At 44.4% G+C, this 21,033-nt stretch overlaps 1 protein-coding gene and 1 long non-coding RNA gene across 5 annotated transcripts; one reads left to right on the top strand and one right to left on the bottom strand.

Annotated features, from left to right (window-relative positions):
* Positions 1-432: 432 nt before the first annotated feature.
* LOC308675320 (uncharacterized protein) lies at positions 433-5,389 on the bottom strand. Of its 4 annotated transcripts, none has more exons than XM_081340527.1 (3): positions 5,283-5,381; positions 2,351-2,556; positions 433-2,210 (listed from the first exon to the last, which is right to left on the bottom strand). In XM_081340527.1, exon 3 carries the CDS (start codon positions 2,173-2,175, stop codon positions 448-450), a length of 1,728 nt encoding a protein of 575 aa, XP_081196653.1. In that variant the 5' UTR covers positions 2,176-2,210; positions 2,351-2,556; positions 5,283-5,381; the 3' UTR covers positions 433-447. The 4 variants fall into 4 exon arrangements, with proteins under 4 accessions (XP_081196653.1, XP_081196650.1, XP_081196652.1 ...); XM_081340524.1 differs by having other exon boundaries at positions 5,244-5,369; XM_081340526.1 differs by having other exon boundaries at positions 2,351-2,519; positions 5,244-5,352.
* A 5,194-nt stretch (positions 5,390-10,583) lies between these two features.
* On the top strand, positions 10,584-19,907 carry LOC308675241. The gene is made up of 2 exons (XR_014028090.1): positions 10,584-18,267; positions 19,610-19,907. It is a non-coding gene; the product is annotated as an uncharacterized lncRNA (long non-coding RNA).
* Positions 19,908-21,033: the final 1,126 nt, after the last annotated feature.

Genomic DNA, 21,033 nt, shown 5'->3' on the forward strand with positions numbered 1-21,033 from the left:
TTTTTCAGATCTTATTAAAAACCTTTACAGCAGGCAGAAGATCACAAGTTGCAGAACATCTTGTTCTGTAATAGTCTGTAAGCCTGCCAACTTCATGACATAGCAAACTGCCTTCAAAAGTAAAAATAACTTGAAAAAAATATTTTTTCCCTTCAATTTTGCTATCAATCCCAAACCTGATTCAATGAAAAGATTTCTGAGTCAGTGATGAGGTTAAAGACACCGAAACAGAACAACTGTCACTGATACTTCGAATTATAGCTGACACCCCAAAGATCTACTGTGTGCAGATGGTACACCCCAAAAGACAAATAGTCTTTTTCTGTGGTGTGCATGTACATTTCTCTTTAGAGCAAAAAGCATGCACAAAAAGGTTTCCAACAGTTATTTTTAAAATTAAACGGAAGGCCTTTCAAGCAGTCCTTTCCTTGACCTCCTGGCTTTGTATCAATGAAAAGCAGCACTCCATTCCATATTTACACTGTGGGAGGGAATTGCGAAGAAGAACTGTGCAATTTTTAACAATTCTGAATAGCATTCAATGGCTTTAGCCTTCAGGAAGTATTTGGTCCACTTCTGATGCGAAAGCAGATGCTGGAACTCTTCTTCATCGCTGGAAGCTTCCACAAATTTTTTCAAATTGTTGAACTGATCAAAACACTTGATGTCATCAACCTCTACACCCTTTTCAATTAAATACGTTATACACGCTTCCACGTCACCCCAGCTGGGCGTGTCGCTGAGGGCCATCCAGGCGAAGCAAGAGAACTCTTGCAGGGACGCCATCCACATCTCCAGGTAGTCTATGCAGTGACTGTAGAGGTGATGGACCGCGTGGGAGAAGGCATCGCATTCGGCCTCCAGCCCCTCCTTGCGCTTGTCCGCCACCATCCCCTTCACCGTCAGGGACATGAAGTTCTGAGCTCTTCGGTCAAGCAGGATGGTATGCACGGAGTCCAGCGTCCTCATCACTTCCACGACGGAGTTATTTTCCCGCTCCATCTCTTCGATGTGCAAGTGGAAGGCGTTCATCAGCGAGTGCATGTGCCAAAGGTAGAGCTCGCTGAACTCGTGCTCAAAGAAGCTCCTGAGCACGGTGGGCGGGTTGCTCTGGCCCAAGAAGAAGGACTTCAGGGCCGAATGCATCTGGAGCAGCTTCGTGATGCCCGGGAACAAGGACAGCCACCGGGTCTTGCTGTGGGAGAGCAGCCGTTTGTACTCCACCTCCACAAACTCACAGTATTCCTGCAGGGACTCGGTCCGCACTGCGTATATGTGGAAGTACTGGTAGATCTTCAGAATGATGTTCTCTATGTCCACCTCCAGGGCGTCTGCTCCGTGGTGGATGCAGTTGTGCAAAATGTGGGCCGGGCAGTACACTCCAATCAAAGTCTCTCTCTGGAGGGCTCTCCTCAACTTGGCAAACACGGACCTCGCCTCCTCGTCTTGCCGAAGTTCACCAAACATGGTGTTGCGGTTGTCCCCCGCAAAGGCCACGCATTTCTGAAGCAATCCGTGTTTCTTAAGAGTTTTGACGAGATAGTCCGAAATGGCGTCGGCCGTCTCGGCGGGCGTTTCCTGAAGCTCCAGCAGTTTGGTCTTCAAGCCGCCGTTCCTGTAGTCGTAATATTGGATGAGCACCGGGACCATTTTCAGGGCCCTGTGATTGCTGTCGTCTATGGCCACCCCACAGAAAGGGATGCAGCTTTCTTCCAGGGCCTTCAGGTCAACGCTGACCGCATGCTGGGCAAGCACAGAGTTCTCCAGAGCTTCTGCCCTGCTCCGGGTGTTGGAAAACCTTTGCGCTGTCTCTGCATCAGGAAATACTTTTCTCAACAACTCCGATGTACGCCCCGTTGCTTTGTAGCTGTTGCAGTTTGGGATATTGTGCAAGGCTAGAGTGCTGTCCGCTGCGGCAAGAGCATCCTCTGCTTTCGCGCCCGGAGTCACCAAAAATTCAGTCAGCTTTGCAGACCAACTGTCTCCCCCCAGGGCTTTCTTGTGCTTTTCCGAGGACATGTGATACTCCAGATCGCTGGCACCTTTGTGTGCCACTGACACAAACGTGCCGGCTTTGCAAACCAAGCACTCTGCTTCATAGTCGTCTCTACCTTTACGAAAATGAGGATATTTCTGCTTTAGTTTTTCAGTAAAGACACATTTCCGTTTCGGCATTTTCTATCTTCAGTGTGGCTCTGAGTCTGGGAATACTGCAGCAACAAAGTACAAGAACAGATTCAGGAAAGGTAGATAAAACTCTAAATATTCAATCAATATATTCTATTTCCTCTTAAGTATTTATTCCACACACGTTACGTTTATAGTTAGAAATAAATTATTTTTTTCTTACCAAAACTGGTATAGGCTGAAGGATGCAGCTTATCCAAGTTTAAACCTAGCAGCTGTTTTATTTTTGATAGTCGATGTCCAGAGAGTCATTCTTGAGACATGGTGCTCCTCAGCTTATTCTGATCAGTTTCGATTTTGAAGAAATGTCTTTGTGTTCTTGTTGCTGTCACCTAAATAGTTACAAACTGCAACATGGCTTTCACATATCTAGGGGAATAGAAGACAGATAAGGTTCTCTTTTGGTACTGTCCTAATGAGAAGGAAGGACTCACTGGAGAAGAGCCTAATGCTGGGAAAGGTTGAGGGCAAGAGAAGAAGAAGGGGATGACAGAGAATGAGGTGGCTGGATGGAGTCACTGAAGCAGTAGGCATGAGCTTAAATGGACTCCACAAGATGGTAGAGGACAGGAAGGCCTGGAGGAACTGACTTCGCAACTAACAATAACAACAAGGTTCTCCAGTAACAGGAAGTGTTCTTGGCTTGTACTCTATTGCTCTTTTGGTGAATGGACCTCATTATGTACCTATAGAGGCTGAGCCTAACATAGTGTTGGACAGTTTCTGCCAAGCATATTGTAGGAATCCAACTATTGTCTTAACGTTGTATTTATTATATGTGAACATAGCATGGGTTATGTTGTCCTGGTTTAGACTCAACTATGTTGCATAAAGCAAGGCAGTGTCCTACATTAGTTCAAGGAAAATTAAGTTCACTTCTATAGGGAGTGTGATTATACACGCACAGTTGTGGGTTGCCTTCTAAAGGGGGCTGTGGTAGTGTAAGAATATAAGGGGAACTGCATTTGAGGCCTTTCTCAGATAACAAGCATGCATTCATCCCAGACTCATACCAACTTCTGCATAAAGAAAACCAAGTTAAGTGATAAGTGACATTAAACCAAAAGGGTGCTCAAACGGTATTTGTATAAAATCATGCATAACTCAGAAAAAGTGCACAAGGAGATTCCCTACACAGCGCATCATTAATCTGTGGAATTCGTTGCCACAAAATGTGAAACTCAATACGTTAATGAAAGAGGGTCTATCAAGGACTATTGCAATTGAGGAGGGTTACTAAGAGATCCCAGATTGATGAGAATAGTGGGGGGAAGGGAGGAAGGGACACCCTCCCCCCCAAAAAAAGGCCATATGAAGAACCAAAACTGCCTTGGCCAATTCAGCACAGCAACTCCTACGACTGGTAACCATGGAAACCTGGGAATAAACTGATGCCGGGTTAGTCAAATGACAGAGATGTTGCTAAATGGTCCAGTTGTGTTCTCAGGTCACCTTTACTTGCTCCTCAACCCATGGTACAATGATGGTGGGGGGCAAAAGGGGTTTCCTTGAGAGAAAAAAACAACCTTCCCTTTTCCTGCAACAGCTGTTTGGAATTGAAGTTAGGTCAAGCCCAGAGCTCAAGGTCCAGAAAATGCTGAATAAAATGTCCCTGATAATTACACCAAATATTTTGGTTTTAGAGAGCTAGGAGGAGTGGATTCTGCACCAGAACAGGAGCCACAAAGACAGGCTTTCCTTCTGCTATTTCTGCTGTGTTCATCCCCCGCCCCCCAAACGCCATCATCTTTTATTCCAGGGCAAAAAGTGAATTCCAGACACAATCAAATTGAGATTTTAGTTACTATATCTACGAGGCAGGGGAAAAAAACAGAAAAGCAAAGAAAGTGATGCCAGGGAAGAATATTTTTATGTTAGAATGAGATTGCAGAGCGCTTTCTCTTGCCCCGCTCAGAAAGTTAAAATTTTTTCAGCTCACATGAACAAATTCTGATCAGTTTGGCACCTGTGTGAACTTCTTCTTTGCTGTACTAGCAGGTGCATATATTGGGCCCTACATTTTATATCCTATCTATTGAATCTTCCACTTGGGTTTCCCCTCGCTAAAGCACATGGAACTGTTTCAATAAACACATCTTAATCTTAGCGCTAGCCAGCCCTGGGATCTGGCTGGAAACTGACTTAAGATACTCTGCCCGAAACCCACAGGCCAGAACCAAGCAATCCCACTAGATATGAAGATGCCACCTTTTATCGCTAACATGGCTGTGGACACAAGCCGATACTGCACGTGTAGTCGTGGAGAAAAACACGTAGTTAAACCCTGGGCCTTTCTCAAAGGCCTATTTTCCCAACGAATATGCCTGTGTGCGATCATTTCATCAGGATTTATTTTTATTTATTTATTTTTATTTTATTTTAATCCCATTTATATCCCGCCCTTCTCCGAAGACTCAGGGCGGCTTACAATCTAAGCTCAAATTAAATGTGCTTAGCAATATTGTCTGCTTCTCTACCAAAAAGAAAGAAAGAGAGAAAGAAAGAAAGAAAGAAAGAAAGAAAGAAAGAAAGAAAGAAAGAAAGAAAGAAAGAAAGAAGCACTCAGAACTACTTAGATTAAAAAAATATCCAATGAAGTGCACTATGCACTGCTTTTCTTAAAAGTTTGTTCCACACCTTCAATCCTCTTTCTTTTGAACTCTACCCCGCTGTTCCTTCTGGCTTGTCTTCCTGATTTTGGGGCTGAGTGGGTTCTTTCCTATTCATCGCTGTACATCAAAAAGCTTTTGAGATGTTTTACAAACAGTATTATTGCTATGCTCTCAACCAACAATAAATTAACCAGACAGTGGACAACCACACCAAACAGGAAAAAAAAAGGGTGGGGGGGAAAGGGAAGGGAAGCCATATCTGGGTGCAAAGTCCTCCAGACCATCGTACAAGGGAAGAGACGAGAGGGCTGTCTGTATTCTGTTTGCTGGCCACTTAGTGGCTGGCTAGATTCTTGCAAGCTACTTATGGCAGTCCCACACATCCAGGCACTCCTAAAGAGGGTGTCCCCCGCCTAGCCGAACCCCTGCAGCTGTTAATCTCACCTCACAGAAGGCAGGTCACACAGAGAAAGCTCTGGGTACCTTATTTCCTTTCGGTGCCCTCCAAAAATCGAACTCTCACGCATCCACACATTCACACGCATAAGCCTGGATGGAGGAAAATTCCATGCAGCTCCGGGGAGGTGGTGGTGATTGGGGGGGGGAACGGAGGGGGAGGGGGGAAGTAAAACAAGATCCGGCTGGTGATTCGCCATCTTGCTGATCCTCCCACTGCAAGCCACCACAAATAGCTGCATGGTACAGAATGCAAGTGAAAGGAGGGGTGGGGGGGTAGGAAGCCATCACCCTCAGGGTGAGTTTGCACAAAGTATATATATATAATGCTGCAGTTGCTGTTGTCAAGAGTAGGTGAGATATACTGTTTGTGGAACGCCAGCATGCACACAGGAGTCTCTTTTCTGGATGTATGCACTACAGCGAATCTCGAACTAATGGTGATGAGAGGTTGGATTTCTAAGGCCCTCTAAATAAACAAAAAACCAAAACCAAAATATTGACTCTCTTCCTTTGCCCTTTTTCATTCTTATGTGACTCAGTTCTCCCAGATGCATTGCACAACAGGTTCCCATCGGCCTCGGCCTCAGAAACTCCACGCCCCACGTCTGCTAAGCGTTGCCCAGTCTGTACATTACATTTAGGCATCTGACGCCGTATACATTTGTGCAGGGATACGGATTCGTAAACCACGGTTTAAGGTTCATAGCAACATAATTTTACTATTTATTTAACAGACAAGGACAAAAACACTTCATGGCTTAAAGTCAAAGTGTGATTCAGTATCTGAATTTAGGTACCCTGTTATGCCCCGCTATGGTTCACTTGGTTTTAGTTCGGTATTTTGGAAGCTCTGGCTCCTGGCTGACTGTAGTATAATTTATAAAGGGAGGTGTGGTGAAAGGTTGTGCAAGCTCAGAATTGTCTGCAACTTCATCCCCCGCCCCACCCTAAAGCCAGCCACTTTAATCTTCTCTTAAGTTCTGTCATCGCCAGTAACTTCCATCTGACCTGGCTGCCCTAGCCTTCTTAGGGCTCAGGCAGCTAAAAAAGGCAGAGCTTTTCACCACAGTGGAAAAGTACAAGTCCTGAATCGTATTTTCTGCTGCTGTTGCTTCTTTCTCTTTGCAGCTACGCACCGCCGCCTCTGAGCTGCAATTGTCATGAAATATAAAACTGGATAAAATAATAAAAGATAGAACTGAAGACAGAAAACCGAAAGCAGTGAAATCGTCGTAGTGAGAAAAGTCATTGGTACCGAGCCAATCTAAAGTAAGATTTCTTAAGGGAGGCCATTCCAGATTGTTGGGGGCAATAAGCTGACTTTGTAATAATGCCGCTTGGCAGGGCCCCGAAAGCCCTAATAAGCAGGCATGTACATAGAATGAAGGCTATTGCTAAGCACATTGATTTGTGCTTCTTAGATTGTAAGCCGCCCTGAGTCTTCGGAGAAGGGCGGGATATAAATGGGATTAAAAAAAAAAGATGGGAGGCCGCCTCAGAAAACTCTACCCCAAAGGGAGGGGACTAAGCATCTCCAACAATGACCAGTGCAGAAACCAGTATTTGCAAACAGTGGTCTGAAAATATTTAGGAGCCCAATCCAGGAGAGAGGCCCTAAAGGGAAAACAGCATTTTGAATGGAAGCCAGAAACGTACCGGCGGTCAGTGGGAGCACTCACACTTTGGGTGTCTGAAGCAGCTTCTCCCCGTCCACACGAAGCAGCGTTCGTCAAGCTCCTGTGTAGCCTTCAGGGGCATCTCCATGTAAAGCACATGGCGGTGGTCTGATCAGGTGGTCATAAGGCCCTGGTCCAGCTCCAAATAAATTTGCGACTGCCGCACCAGTTGTTGTTAGTTGCGAAGTCGTGTCTGGCTCATCGCGACCCCATGGACAACATTCCTCCAGGCCTTCCTGTCCTCTACCATCTTCTGGAGTACATTTAAGCTCATCAGTTACAGAGGGGCAAAGGACTCCAGCCGTGGCCTCCACCATGCGTCCAGCAGGATTCCCAGTCTGAGGACTTGCCAACATCCCATCCAACGTTAAGGCTGGAGCACACAGGTGGTCTCGAAACAAAATGTGCATCTGGTTAATATTTACCTTCAGCCTTTTTCATCCCACCAAGACCTGAAGACAGCAGATGAAGCCTTCTTCTACAGCCTATCTGGCCCCGTAGAGGTAGAAATATTGATATTGATGATAATGGCCTTCAAACCAAACAGCTATCCTGTTAAAAGGGGCGAGGGCGCTCAATCTTGCAGAACCGCCCCCGCCACGCCAGTGAGCTCCTACCAGGGTAATCTCATCTTCTCCCCCCCCCCATGGGTAACACACCCACTTACCATAGACCTGCACTAAAGACAGCGTGCCTAATCTCCCAACATTTGGACGCTTGACACGACGATTCAAGTTTACGACCGTTGCAGTGTCCCGGAATCACGCGATCCCCTTTTGTGACTTTCTGACAAGCCAAGTCAATGGGGAAGGGAACCACACAGGTGCATCATGGTGGATGGTGTCAAAGACGGTTCCAAAGTAGGACTCCCCCACCCGGTTCTTCATCCCAATGAAGGTCATCCATCTTCACTGGAGAAGGAAGAAGGAATTGGAAGAGCAATGAACACTGGGAAACGCACCAGCTGAAGCAGAGGAAGGAAACGACATCCATCTTCATAAGCCCCGGTATATTCCCTCAATGCCATGGTATGCCGGTCGTCTTCAACTTACGACCACAACCGAGCCCCAAATTTATGTTGCTACGTGAGAAATTTGCTAAGCCAGTCTCGCCCCGTTTTACGACCTTTCCTGCCTCGTTTGTTTTAAGGGGACCACTGAAGTTATTAATTTATTAATTATTAAATTAATAATACGGTTAAGCAAAACTGGCTTCCCCATTGACTTGGCTTGTCAGAAAGTCACAAAAGGGGATCGCATGACTCCGGGACACTGCGACGGTCATAAACATGAGTCGTCGTGTCAAGCGTCCAAATGGAAATCACGTGACCGTGGGGAATGCTACAACGGTCAGTTAAGTGTGGAAAATGGTCCTAAGTCACTTTGTTCGGTGCCGTTGTAACTTTGAATGGTCACTAAATGAACTGTTGTAGGTCGAGGACTACCTCTATAGGTCCTTCAAAAAGGAAGGCCTATACTTGAAACATCCGAGACCTCAACCAGAGAAACAAGAATTTACCTCTCACCAGGAGAACAGTATAATACTACTGTAAAGGTGTTTGTGAGAACTGGGCTGCCTTGACCCATAAGAAAGATTGCCTAGGCCAGGAGTAGGCAACCTCGGCTCTTTTATGACTCGTGGACTTCAACTCCCAGAATTCCTGAGCCAGCTGGCTCAGGAATTCTGGGAGTTGAAGTCCACGAGTCATAAAAGAGCCGAGGTTGCCTACCCCTGGCCTAGGCCCTAGAGACCTGGAAAAGTTGGAGCAGGGGGGTTGGACTAGATAACCTCTAAGGTCCCTTCCAACTCTGTTATTCAAACAGGAGACCCTATTATCCCATTCTGGACAAAATGGCTGTCTCCAGTCTCTTCTTAAATCTCTTCCAACCCTCCACCTCCCTTTAAAAAAAACAACCAAAACAACCAATCCTTTTAAAAAATAATCCAGGTCAACTAAAGAACTTTCATCCACCTGCATTCGAAAGTACAAATAAACCCAACCAAAATGGGCGGCCAATTCAGCCAGCAGGTTTCCCCGTGTTGTGTTCACACAACCAGTACATTTCACGGAAACTCGGGCCTATCCGTCAGTTCAGTCACCTGGGACTGAGGGAGATATACCGACCCTGCCGAAATACGTGATAAAAATGTTTCCTGGCACATTGTGAAGAAAGCCATTTTCGTGCAAAAAATCCCCTCAGAAAGTCCGGAAACGGAGCGGAGGGGGGGGGGGAGGGAAAACAGCATAGAAGAGCTTTTGCGCATGCGCGTTGCGGCCCTGCGGCATCCGGAACCTTCCCTACTGCCTAGAACTGGTTTGAGCTGGCTAGAACCGGCTGTTCCTGCTCCCCCCTCCCTTCGCCTGGCGGAGCGGACGTTGCTGCGACATAATCGCTTATCATCCCTCCCAGGTCTTTCGCTCACGGTATCCCTCCGCGCCGCGTGAGCTCCGCCCACCCTCCCTTTCTCTCAAAGTTAACATGGCGTCGGGGGCCGACAACGCACAAAATGGCCGCCGAGCTTCTTTGTCCGACTGCCAGGGGGGCTTTTGCTCCGCCCTTTTGGTTGCCCCGCCCCCTCTCCCCCTCCATTCCCGGGTCGGATGTCCATGCTGATATTGCATTTAGATAAATGCGGTGCATAATCAGGACTTAAACAGGCATTGGAGGACAAAGCAACTAAAAGAATTAAGGAAATGCGATTTCAGATGCATAGGATTTAATGGGGTGGGGGGGAAGAGTGGGACAGGACATGTAGGATATATTTCCACAATGCAGCATGGTTTTACCTTATTAAGCATGCTTTGCTAACTCACAGGGAGGGCAGAGGGTGGGTCAAATCCTGGTAAGCCAGGAAGGTTCTTGATTGACAATTCCCTGGCTGGTCTACCTTGCAGGGCTGATCTGGGGATAAACACTGCACTATAGCATTGTACCTCAAAAGAACAAGGCCGTATAAACTCTTCTAAAATCAAAATAAAAGCTGACTTAAACCCTTACAGTGGCATTTGGGAACCAGCAGTAACTTAAATTTGGGACGCTTTCTGTAGCTAGGTTATACAGAAATTATTGCATTCTAGCTTAGAAAACAAAGGTGTAGTTTGCTCCAATCTTGCAGCAGACAAAGCCTCTCGCAGTTTAGGTACAGGTAGTCCTTAACTTGCAACCACAATTGAGCCCAAAATTTAGTTTTGTTAAGTGAGTTTTACCTCATTTTATGACTTTTCTTGCCACATTTGTTAAGTTAGTCACACGGTTGTTAAGTGAATCTGGTTTCCCCACTGACTGCTTGTCAGAAGGTTGCAAAAAGGGGGTCACATGATCCCAGGATGCTGTGTGAGTCAGTTGTCAAGCATCATAAGTGTGAGTCAGTTGTCAAACATCCAAATGTAAATCAAGTGACCATGGGGATGTTGCAAAGGTCATAAGTGTGAAAAACGGTCATAAGCCACTTTTTTCAATGCTGTTGTGACTGAACGGTCACTAAATGAACTGTTGTAACACGAGGACTACCTGCATTGCATTATAAATTGCCTATTGAGGCAGAATATAGGAAGAATCTTGCATAATTTTTCCTAAATTGTTTTATATTCACAAGGTGCAGCAAATTATAGTGGGAGGGGGTAAACAACAAGGAACAACATAAAATTTTAATAATGTTTTGGGGAACATATTAGTTGGGAGGGGGAAATACTAATTAACCAACTAATCAACAAATCCTAGCAAGAGGGCGTTTGTATACAAGGGACTATTTTTTCTGACGTAGGTGGTGGAAGGATCTGCAAATACCAGGGTGTGAGACGTCAGCTATAAAAACTGGCTCGAGCCTTTCCGTTGTTAGAGCTGCAGGGAGGCTGAGATAGGGAGGGAGGGTTTGTTGAGAGGATAGTTAGATTTTAAAAAGGAAAATAAACAGCCTAAATTTCTTAGAAAAAGTATAGCTAAGGATATTTGTTAAGCGAATGAAGAGGATTTTACTTAGTTATAATACTAGAATTTAACAACTGTTTACTGCTTAAAAAGTATAGGCAGCCTAGGCATTCTAATTTAAACCAGAAAATAAGATTGGAAAAGTATATCTTTTAAAATACGTGCGACAAATTACTACGAAAGGGCTTTTTTTTAAAAAAAAATGCCCTCAAATCTGAAGAGAGAACTTGAAAGGATAAGAAAAAAACGTGCTCAAGACTTCGAGGAAAGATCAAGACAATGGAAGATAGAAAACAAGATAACAATGGAAGAGGATAGCAATTTTAAAAAGCGCTTGAAAAATTTTCAGATTAATCGAAGATTAGCTTTAGAAGTAAAAGCTTGGAACATGAAGTCTGCTTCAAGCAGAGCGAAAAAGAAAAAAAAACCCCAAAGGGTTTTCTTTTAAAAAAAAGTGGCAACAAAGATACTCTTTGATTTTTAAAAAAAAGCTTAAAAGAGTTTTGTTGCTGAAGTAGGAAAACAAGACGGAAGACTTCCACAGAGGCAAGACTTAGAAGAGAGAAGGGTGGAAGGCAATCTTAAAAGATGGAAGAGAGAAGGAAAAGGACGGGTGGGGGGAGAAAAAAGAAGGCAAGATTTCGGCTAACGAAGTAGGAAAAATTAGCGAAGATGAAGGCAGAAAAACAGAAAATTAGCGAAGAGGAAGGCAGAAAAACAGAAAATTAGCGAAGAGGAAGGCAGAAAAACAGAAAATTAGCGAAGAGGAAGGCAAAAAACAGAAAATTAGCGAAGAGGAAGGCAAAAAACAGAAAATTAGCGAAGAGGAAGGCAAAAAACAGAGACTTTTTAAAGCTGCGTAATAAACCCCCCAATACTTGCTCAGCTCTGGTTTTAAGTTTAGCGAAGGCTGTGGCAACGGGTGAACCAAAAGTGGCTTTTAAAGAGAGGGCATTTTGGTGCATTGGGGTTTCACTTCCCAAGGACTTTGTTGCAAATGTAACCCCAGGAGTGTATTGGGTCGGGATGCTTGTTTAAAAGCAGTTGGAGAGAAAAGACGCCAAAAGACTTTTTAAAAAAGCTGCTTTTGCTCAACTGGCGTGAACAAAAAGAAGGTGGCCTTTTGGAAGGAAGCTAGGAAGCCCGTAGACAACCCCCCCCTTAACCCCCAGGAGCCAATCCATTGGTGAAGCAGGAAAGGAAAGGGAAAAAAAAGCAGGAAAAAGCAAGTAGAAGAGGTCATGGGAAGATGCCTTTAGATGCTACTAGAACAACCAAGCCAAGCGTCCTTTGTAGGGGAACCACCAAAGACGACCATAAAAGTCCGCCTGTAGTTGGTAACCCGCCTCGCTTATCTTCTGGCAACGTCTTTCTTAGCGCTCCTCTGTTGGTAACTGGGTTTATTCTTAAAAGAGGCTTGTGGGGGAGGGATGTTGGTCTCTCTCTTTACAGGTGTGCTTAGTCGAGTTCTGCTGTTTTGCTGGGGAAGCTAACCTGGGGCAGCCTTCGCAAGCCAAGCAGTCAGCGGTTCCTGTGGTTAAAAAAAAGTAGCCCCCCCTTTTTTTTCTTGCTTGCTTCCCCCCCTGCTTTCCAAAAGAGTAGCTAGCATCCGTGAGGCTGTGTAAACCCTCCCCAGAAAAAGGGTGAGTTGAAATCCTGGTGGGAACGGCAGCATTGCAGGTATTTTTTTTTTTATAAAAAAGGGTGTGTGTGTGAGTGTTATATTTTGATTTGTTGATGGCAACCATTTTGCGGGCGGCGAGCTCATCTGGGTGGAGGGGGGGCGGATTGCAATGTTGTTGAGATTTTGTCCCTTCAGGTGTGTGTAGAGCCAGAGGAGAATCATCCATAAGGAGAAAAATGCAAAGGAAAAAAGTGGCTTGAGGATGACTTGAATAAAAACTCCAGTGTAAACAAGCAAAGGAAGGAACATAAATGAACCAGGCGTGGCTGATGGAAACTTGACTCCTAGGAAAGGAGGTGGCATCTTGGCATCTAGTGGGGCAGGAACTGCGCAGGACCATAAGTCCAACCTCTGGTGTAACCACTTTTTTTTCCACCCCCCCTGTGGAGGGTTAAGTATGCAGATATTTAGACAGTGAGCTATTTTATCTGGGGTGGGGTAATGTTTTGGAAGGGGAGGATAAATGCCAGCTTCTTTCTAGCTTCTCTGCAGGTACTTTAGCGTCCTCTGGTGGCTTGGCTTAGACGTTGCTTGCTGTTCTATGGCAAAGACCTCTTTGAGGCTGGACCTAACTTTCCTGGGAAGAGAGGACAGTGCCTAGAATTGTGATCCATTTACGCAGCATTTGCAGAAGAGCTGGGAAGTTGAAAGCTAAGTTCTTAAGGGGGAAAAAAACAAACCCACTAGTCTCTGATATGAATTGGAGGGGGGACTTTTAATGATAACCAGTATGTGGTGTGTTGGGGTGGGGTGAGAATAATTTTCTGTGGTTTTTTTTTTTAAATTATTTCCCCAGGACATCCCTAACTCTTAGGCCTGGAAAAATAGCCTAGTCTGGCAAGTAATTTTCTGCAGTAGAAATTGAGACAAACCGGAAGACATTGGCTTTTAAGGGCAAATGCTTATACGCAAGTAATTCCCAGCTAAAAGCTGTGTATGACTGATCTGTAAAAAAAAAATAGAACCAACTCCTGCATTTTCCCTATTAAGGGGAGGAGAAGGAAAGCCCTTGAGAATATACAAACGTGGATTTTTCAGAAAAAAGGAAGGCTTGGCAATTTAAAATTCCGGGGCTGCAATGCCCAGGTAGGGAACTGACAAGTGAAAGAGGAAAGTTGTAACCTTTAGATATAGTAGTTTGTGGTTCTCTTTTGGCATTTTTTTCCAGGTACTTAATATCTCTTAAGAGACTTCAGGGAGAAAAGACAAGGAATGGAATGATCCTGTGTGTATATTCGTTCCGGGGGTAGTTTGTATAATTTTTGCAAGTAAGATTCTGCTTTTTGATTGTTTCCTTTTTTGTAATTCAAATCATTGGTTCCAAGAATGAGTAGCATTAATTCTGTAACAGCCTGAAAAAATTGAATGATTGGTGATTGCAGACTTGTGAGTTCCTAATAATGCAACAGTAATCGTAATCTCCGTTGACTGCTCATAGCTTGTATCTTGTCTTGTATGGGGGTGGTGGTGGCCTGTGGGACAACTCTTGTCTAGACCTTTTTCAGATCCGTCTTCTCAACATTAACCACCTGAAAAAGCCTTGGCATCATAAAAAGCAGAGGGAGCAACATCTTTGCGAATGATAAAAGGCAGAAATTATGGAAAAGGTCCCAGATGTTAACAGGTGAAAAAGCCAGAATCTGCCAACAGGGAAAAAAAAAAGATCCACAAAGCTATAAGCAGTGAAACAGGCAAATTTGAAGTGTCTGAAATCAAAATGTGAAATTTCCTAACCTTTACGGAATGAATAAGAGGAGGAGCACGCATTTAAAAACCAGTGCATGAAGGCCCATGTCTACAAATGCAATGTTAACAAATTAAAAAGAATCTTCAGGGGAAAAGAAAAAAAAATGGCAAAGGTGCTTTCTACCCAGCTGGCTTTCCAAAATATTTTGATGTATGAATGATTTCCTAAATCTTTAAAAAAAGATGGAATTGAAGAGAGAAATAATGAAAAAGCATGGTAGAATTGGATCAATCGTCTTTGGGACTGGAGAGCAGGCGATTTGTGTGTTGGTTGGTTGGTTGGTTGCCTCAGCCAGGAGCTCTGCAAAGGTTTGCTTCGGTCCATCTGGGAGCTGAACTGGTAACAAGATAAGTTTGACCATTTCTAAAATAATTGCATGCTAGGGAAAAGCGAGTTAATATTCATTTTCAGGGCTCCCCCCAGAGAAATACGCCTTACAGTCCCTTTCACCTTTTAAGATGCTTGCTGGGTTGCCTGTGGCCCCCAGATACCTTTGAAATGAGCTACTGCTCAGTTTAATATATAAATAAAGGCTCTTTTTTATCCTATTCTCTGGCCTCAACTGCCTTGCCTCATTGAGCTATAGAGGCTGCTTCAAGCGGCCCTTAAAATGGCTGATCCTTCCACCGGACAGCAAAAAGAAAGGAATGCATTTTTGTGTAGCCCTTGAGTACCTGTGTAAAGTCTTGCAGCCCGTATCCATATTTCTGTACAGTAAATGCCCAAAGGATAGGAGGTTGTATCTCGTTTCACTGTTCAAATAAAACGTACTGTTTCTGGGTTCTTTTTAAAAAAAAAATGTTACTTTGTGAACAGCTCTGTGGCATTGGGTGTGTGTGTGGGGGGTTGTTGTTCTTGATCTTTCAGAGTCTTTTCTCCTGTGAACACCTTATCGGACAAGAACAGAAATAGAGCCGAAGACTTTCTCTCTAAAATCAGGCAGGAGATTTTCTTTGCACAATGTTTTCCTCTCTTCTCTGTACCATTGAGAAAAGTTTATAAATCCAGGCACTTGGCATGCTATAATAGCCATCTTCTAACTAAGGAGAGTGAATGGTCTTCTCTCGGGATGATTTCTAAAACACTTTAAAAAAAACTAGACAAGTTGGGGAAAAAATACTTAGAGGTCGGGGTAAGTAACGACATTCCTTAAAATGTATATTCCTAGTTTAGGAAGCTCCGGTTTTTCCAAAGTTTTAGCCGCCTTGCTCAGCTCACCCGGGGTAGCCCCCCTAACTAAATTCATAAGGATCTGAGTGTGTGCATTAACGGTGTAAATAACACATAAGCTATATTTAGAAATTTGCATGCCACTTAAAATCTGCTTTGGCTTCCATCTCTCGTAGCACTAGCGATGTCTTCCAATTCCACACACGGATGGGATGGGGGGTGGCGCAACCATTTGTCTGGTGTTATGTTTCAGAGGTTTCTGCCTAGTGTTTGTGAAGTTCTCCAGGGTGACTTAACACACACACACACACCTGTTGCTCCACCCTGTATGCAGTGCTTCCTGCGAAGGGCCTCGGCAGTGAGTTAACTCATGTAAATGGCACAATTCTTTTTGGCACAGCTTGGTGGTGGGGGTGGGTGGGCTCATTGTTTCTTCCAGTTCTTTTTTTTCAGACCACCACCAGGAGAGAACCCTATACGAAGCACATCTGTTCTGGTTGGCAAGTAATTGTGATGGCAGTGTGCTTGATCTGCTTGGGTAGAGCGATAATGATGAAATCGATAATGATGAAATCGGCTTTTCTTGTGCAGAGTAATGCTAGTTGAGAGAGAGATCCAGGTGGATTGAGTGACAGAAAATGCCTGTGGTTGAAAGGAGCTCTGACCTGCAGTGTAGCCCAGTTCTTGTTTGGCTGAGAGACCGAGTGCTGCTTTTTAGGTAACCTCTGTACGACTTATTTTGTTTCTCTTAAGCTCTTTGGGGGGGAGGGCTTTGGAGGGGGGGTAACGAAGCCTTTAGTTTTCTTCCAGATCCATCTTAGGCTCTAATTGGCACAAGAAACCACAGCTCCAGGAAGCTAAACTGGCAAGTCTCAACTTCACATTTTCTACCCATTCCTGACTTGGAAGTGGAATGCTTTGTGTGGGTTTCTTTCCTGTTCTGTTTTCTTAACAGTACGATTTCAAGAGCACACAACACTCCAAAAAAAACAAAAAAAGCCAGCCAGCTCCTCATGAGGCGGCACAGAAGCCACTCCAGTAAGAATAGCCTTCCTAAAAACCCAAGTGTTTTTTTCCCTCTCTCCTTATGTGATGGGATTAATGGGAGGAGCTGGGGGGGACCCTTGTGTCTAGATTGCTTTTCGCAGATCAGTAGAAGGAACCTCCAGGCACGATTTTCACACTGCAGTGGACAAAAACCAAACCAAACCAGGTGAATGAACATTTTTCTTTTCATGCTGCCCTGTAACAGATAGGAAACTGGAGAGATGTAAAGCGATCTCCCCTTCTGCCTCTCTTGAAGGTTAATAACCCCAGCTTCATGCTGACGCGCGGGCGTTTTATTTAGACTGGTTCTGTAGGAATCCTTCCCATCTTTTGCGTGTTGAGCTATTGAGTTGAGACCTGGTGTACGTAATGTCTCTGGTATCCTCAACAGGTGCTCCTTTAAAATGGAGCCCAGATAATCCTGTATCACAAATGAGGCAGATGTCTTTAAAATTATAAAAACTGAAATGAGACCATCGCCAAACTTATGCAAAAAAAAGATGTCTCGGGACCAGCCTGCTTGCAGTAAATGCAATAGGTTGTTGTCATTTGATTGCCCAGATGCCTAAAATTGCCTTTTAGCCACGGTAGTGATTGCTAGTCATGGTCTACAATAGAAAAACCCATTGGCCAGGGTTTCATAGTGTGAATGGAGGGTTGTAGGGGTTGTACTTGCAACCAGGGGGGGTTTTTTGCTAAGAATTTTCCAGGAACAAGCTGTTCAACATACATAGCACAAAAACACCACAAAAACAGTTGACATCATGCTAAAACTTGGATCCTGCCCAGGGCTGCTGTTCATAAGGTAATAATGTTAAAAAGTATTTGAAAACATCAGAGCAAATATTGCCTTAAAACCTTCTAAGTTGGAAGCCAACAGCCCAGTTCAAGGAAGGTAATTTTTTTTTAATTCCTCAAGTTTTCCTGTGATGTTCATAATGCCAGGCACAAATCGAGTAAAATATCAAGTGCAGTGCAGAAAAGAAGGTATATTCTGGTACCTTGTGACACAATAGCAACGAAGCAATTTTTTTAAAGTTTCCTGTCTTTTGAGGGACATATTGTGGGTGGGGAAGCCTTTTGGCTGACCTTAGCTCTAGGCAGCGTAGGCGGCTGGGGAAGGGTGTTTTGCAATTCTGCTAAGACTCTTTTCAGGTCGTGGTACGTGGTCAGATGTGGAAGCAGAAAAAAAACACACACACACAAACAAAAAAGGTTTTTCTTTTCCTGAGAGAACAAGTTGGTGTTTTCTCAGGTTTTGCTTTTCACCTTGGCTGCATTGCCCAAACCAAAAAAAAAAGCAAAAGGCATTGGTGGTTGGCACTCCTGGATTCCAGGATGGGGTTCAAGTCCCTGCAATGCCCTTGCTTTTTATCCAGATGCAGTCGGGGTGGCTAAGTGGCTTGGTTTTTTTTTTGCAGGTTGAGGGGCTGGTTGTACCACGTACACTTGCTTGGCAAGGGAATCTGAAGTACAGGACTCGTTTCAGTTCTGCTCCTCGAGGGCGTGGGACTTTTGCATTCTGATATTCTCCTGCCCAGTAACTTGATTTGTGGAATATTTCACTAAGAATAGAGCTTGGAAGTTTTTCTAGTCCCAACCCATTGCTCAAGCAAGAGATCCTGTGCTACTTCAGACAAAGAGCCTTGGTGGAGCAGTGGGCTAATGCCTCCTTAAGTAACACCAGCTGCCTGCAATTAGTGCAGGTTCGAGTCCCACCAGGCTCAAGGTTGACTCAGCCTTCCATCCTTCCCAGGTAGCTAAAATGAGGACCCAGATTGTTGGGGGCAATTAAGCTGACTTTGTAATAATGCCGCTTGTGGGGTGTGTGAAAGCCCTAACAAGCAGGCATATACATAGAATGAAGGCTACTGCTAAGCTTGTAAGCCGCCCTGAGTCTTCGGAGAAGGGCGGGATATAAATGGAATTAAAAAAAAAATGGTTGTCCAGTCTTTATTTAAAAACCTCCAGTGATGGAGCACTGTTCCCCTGGTTAATTGTTCTAACTGTCAGGAAGTTTCTCCTTAGTTCTAGGTTGCTTCTCTCCTTGGTTAAGTTTCCATCCTTGCTTCTTGTCCTGCTCTGAGGTGCTTTGGAGAATAGGTTGACCCCACCTCTTTGTGGCAGCCCCTCAAATACTGGAATACAGCTACAGTACAATGTGTGTCCCCCCCCTTTCCCCCCCCCAGTCCTTTTCTCTAGACCAGGGGTAGACAACCTTGGCTCTTTTAGGACTCATGGACTTCCAACTCCCAGAATTCCTGAGTCAGCTATGCTGACTCAGGAATTCTGGGAATTGAAGTCCATGAGTCCTAAAAGAGCCGAGGTTGCCTACCCCCCTGCTCTAGACTAGCTAAACCCAATGCAACCCTTCCATTCCTTCATAAAGTTTTTGTCTCCAGGCCTTTAATCATTGTGGGGGGAAAAACTACAAGCGTTACTACACAAGAGTGTCCAGTTGCAATTTATACGAGCGAAAACACCTGTTTGAATGTGATTGGCCTGCTTATTCAGGCCTTGCGAGATACTTCTTAAAAGGTGGATACAAGGGAATAGTTCATTTGCCTTTTTCCCAGCCTGGCCAGCCGCAGGTAATGGCATGAAATAACAAAACTGCAAAAAAAAATATATCAAAAAAATCAATGGAACAACTTGCCTCCCAGAGTTGTGTGTGTTCCATCATTGGAAGTTTTGAAGAAAAGATTGGAAAACCTTGGCGTAAGGTCTTCTGCCTTGGGGAGGGGGGGTTGGACTAGTAGACCTTCAAGGTCCCTTCCAGCCCTATGATTCTACGTGGTAGGTTTGATACTAGGAAACCTGAACTGCAATGGCATTAGGTTTTTAACGCCATTTTCTAATAGTTGGGAAGGAGGGAAGGAGGGGACTCTTCCACATGTAAATTCAGGTTTGCAGTAGGAAAGACAGATAAACCTTTATTGCCATTTTTGGCTGTGGGCAGCACAATGGCACACCTTAAAAATGAAGTTCAGTTGCTTTAATACGTGGGTTCAGAAATATTGCTAAATGTGGATTTTGGAGAAATCAATATATTACCTATTAAAATTAATTTTGCTTTTTTCGGTGGGTGGGGGAAAAAGACCCCTTTCAGTTGCTCAGAATGGCTGAAGACATTTTAACCTACCAAGATGACCCTGAAATTTCCGCTTCAAAAAATGCAAGCATCACATTGGAAAAGACAATCAACTCCATGGTGTATTGGAAGGGTTTGTAAAGGAAAGAACCCCCCCCCAGGGGACGTTATGAGAGCGAAGTTGGCAGGAATCAAGAGAATACTGTGATTTATTGTGAGTGATGATCCTGAACCTGAAGAACATACCCGACCGTCAACAAATGCATTTTGGTTGCTATATTGAATTTTGAAGTTATTTAAATTTTTTTTATAAAAACTAGTGCTTTCAGATAAACATGGTTGTTTTTTGTAATTCTTTGGTCACATGCTTCTTTGGTATCTGTGGATTCTTTTGTTACTGCAAGTTTGAATAATTTGGAGATGGGGCTCCTTTAATAAAAGGTCAGGGGGTAGGCATTCCTGAGCCAGCCACGCTGACAGGAAAGGGAGCCATGCTGGCTCAGGAATTCTGGGAGGTCCGCAAGTCATGAAGGGGCCATAGTTCCCCCATGCTGGCTCAGGAATTCTGGGAGTTGAAGTTCACGAGTCATAAAAGAGCCAAGGTTGCCCACCCCTGGTCTAAACACAACCCAGTGAGTGAAAGGAAGTAAAAAAAGGGCTGGGTGTTCAGGTTGGCTAAATTATCATTACATAAATTCAAGATTTATCCATGGGCAAGCGAGAGACTTAAAATTGCGATATTAAACGAGTTCATTTCTAAGGAAAAATAAAATGAATGGAAGCCAAGTACAACCGTTTTTGTTTAGTGACCAAAGTTATCTCGCCACTGGGAAAAAAAATGTCAGGACCATTTTTCACACGTATGACCGTTGCAGCATCCCCAATGGTCACTTGATTCACATCTGGATGCCTGGCAACTGGCTCACAATTATGAATGGTTGCCAGGGTCCCCCCCCCCCGGATCAGGTAATTTGCGATCTTTTGACCCAGAAAATTCAGTGGGGGAATTTAGTTAACTGGGTTACTAATTTGAGAACTACGTTCCGCTTTTCTTTTCACCGTTCTCCAACATAGTGGAAGGATGTAATCTACAGTGTAACCCAGGGGTAGGCAACCTTGGCTCTTTTATGACTAAAGACCTGGAGACTAAAACACATGAACCATTGCAGGATTTGAGTATGGCTAGTCTGGAGAAAAGGGAGTAGGGAGGTGGGGCAATGATAGCAGTATTCCAGTATTTGAGGGGCTGCCACAAAAAGGAGGGGATCCACTTATTTTTCAAAGGACCCAGAAGGCAGGAGAGGAAACAAGGGATGGAAACTAATCAAGGAGAGAAGCAACCTGGAACTAAGGAGAAATTTCCTAAAAGAACAATTAACCAGGGGAACAGCTTCCCTCCAGAAGTCGTGGGCCCTCCGTCACTGGAGATGT

Source organism: Vipera berus (assembly GCF_964194415.1).
Source record: "Vipera berus genome assembly, chromosome: 16".
NCBI lineage: Eukaryota > Metazoa > Chordata > Lepidosauria > Squamata > Viperidae > Vipera > Vipera berus.

Coding starts and splice junctions, on each gene's coding strand:
- LOC308675320 (XM_081340525.1), bottom strand. CDS start 2,175: ATGCCGAAACGGAAATGTGTCTTTACTGAAAAACTAAAGCAGAAATAT.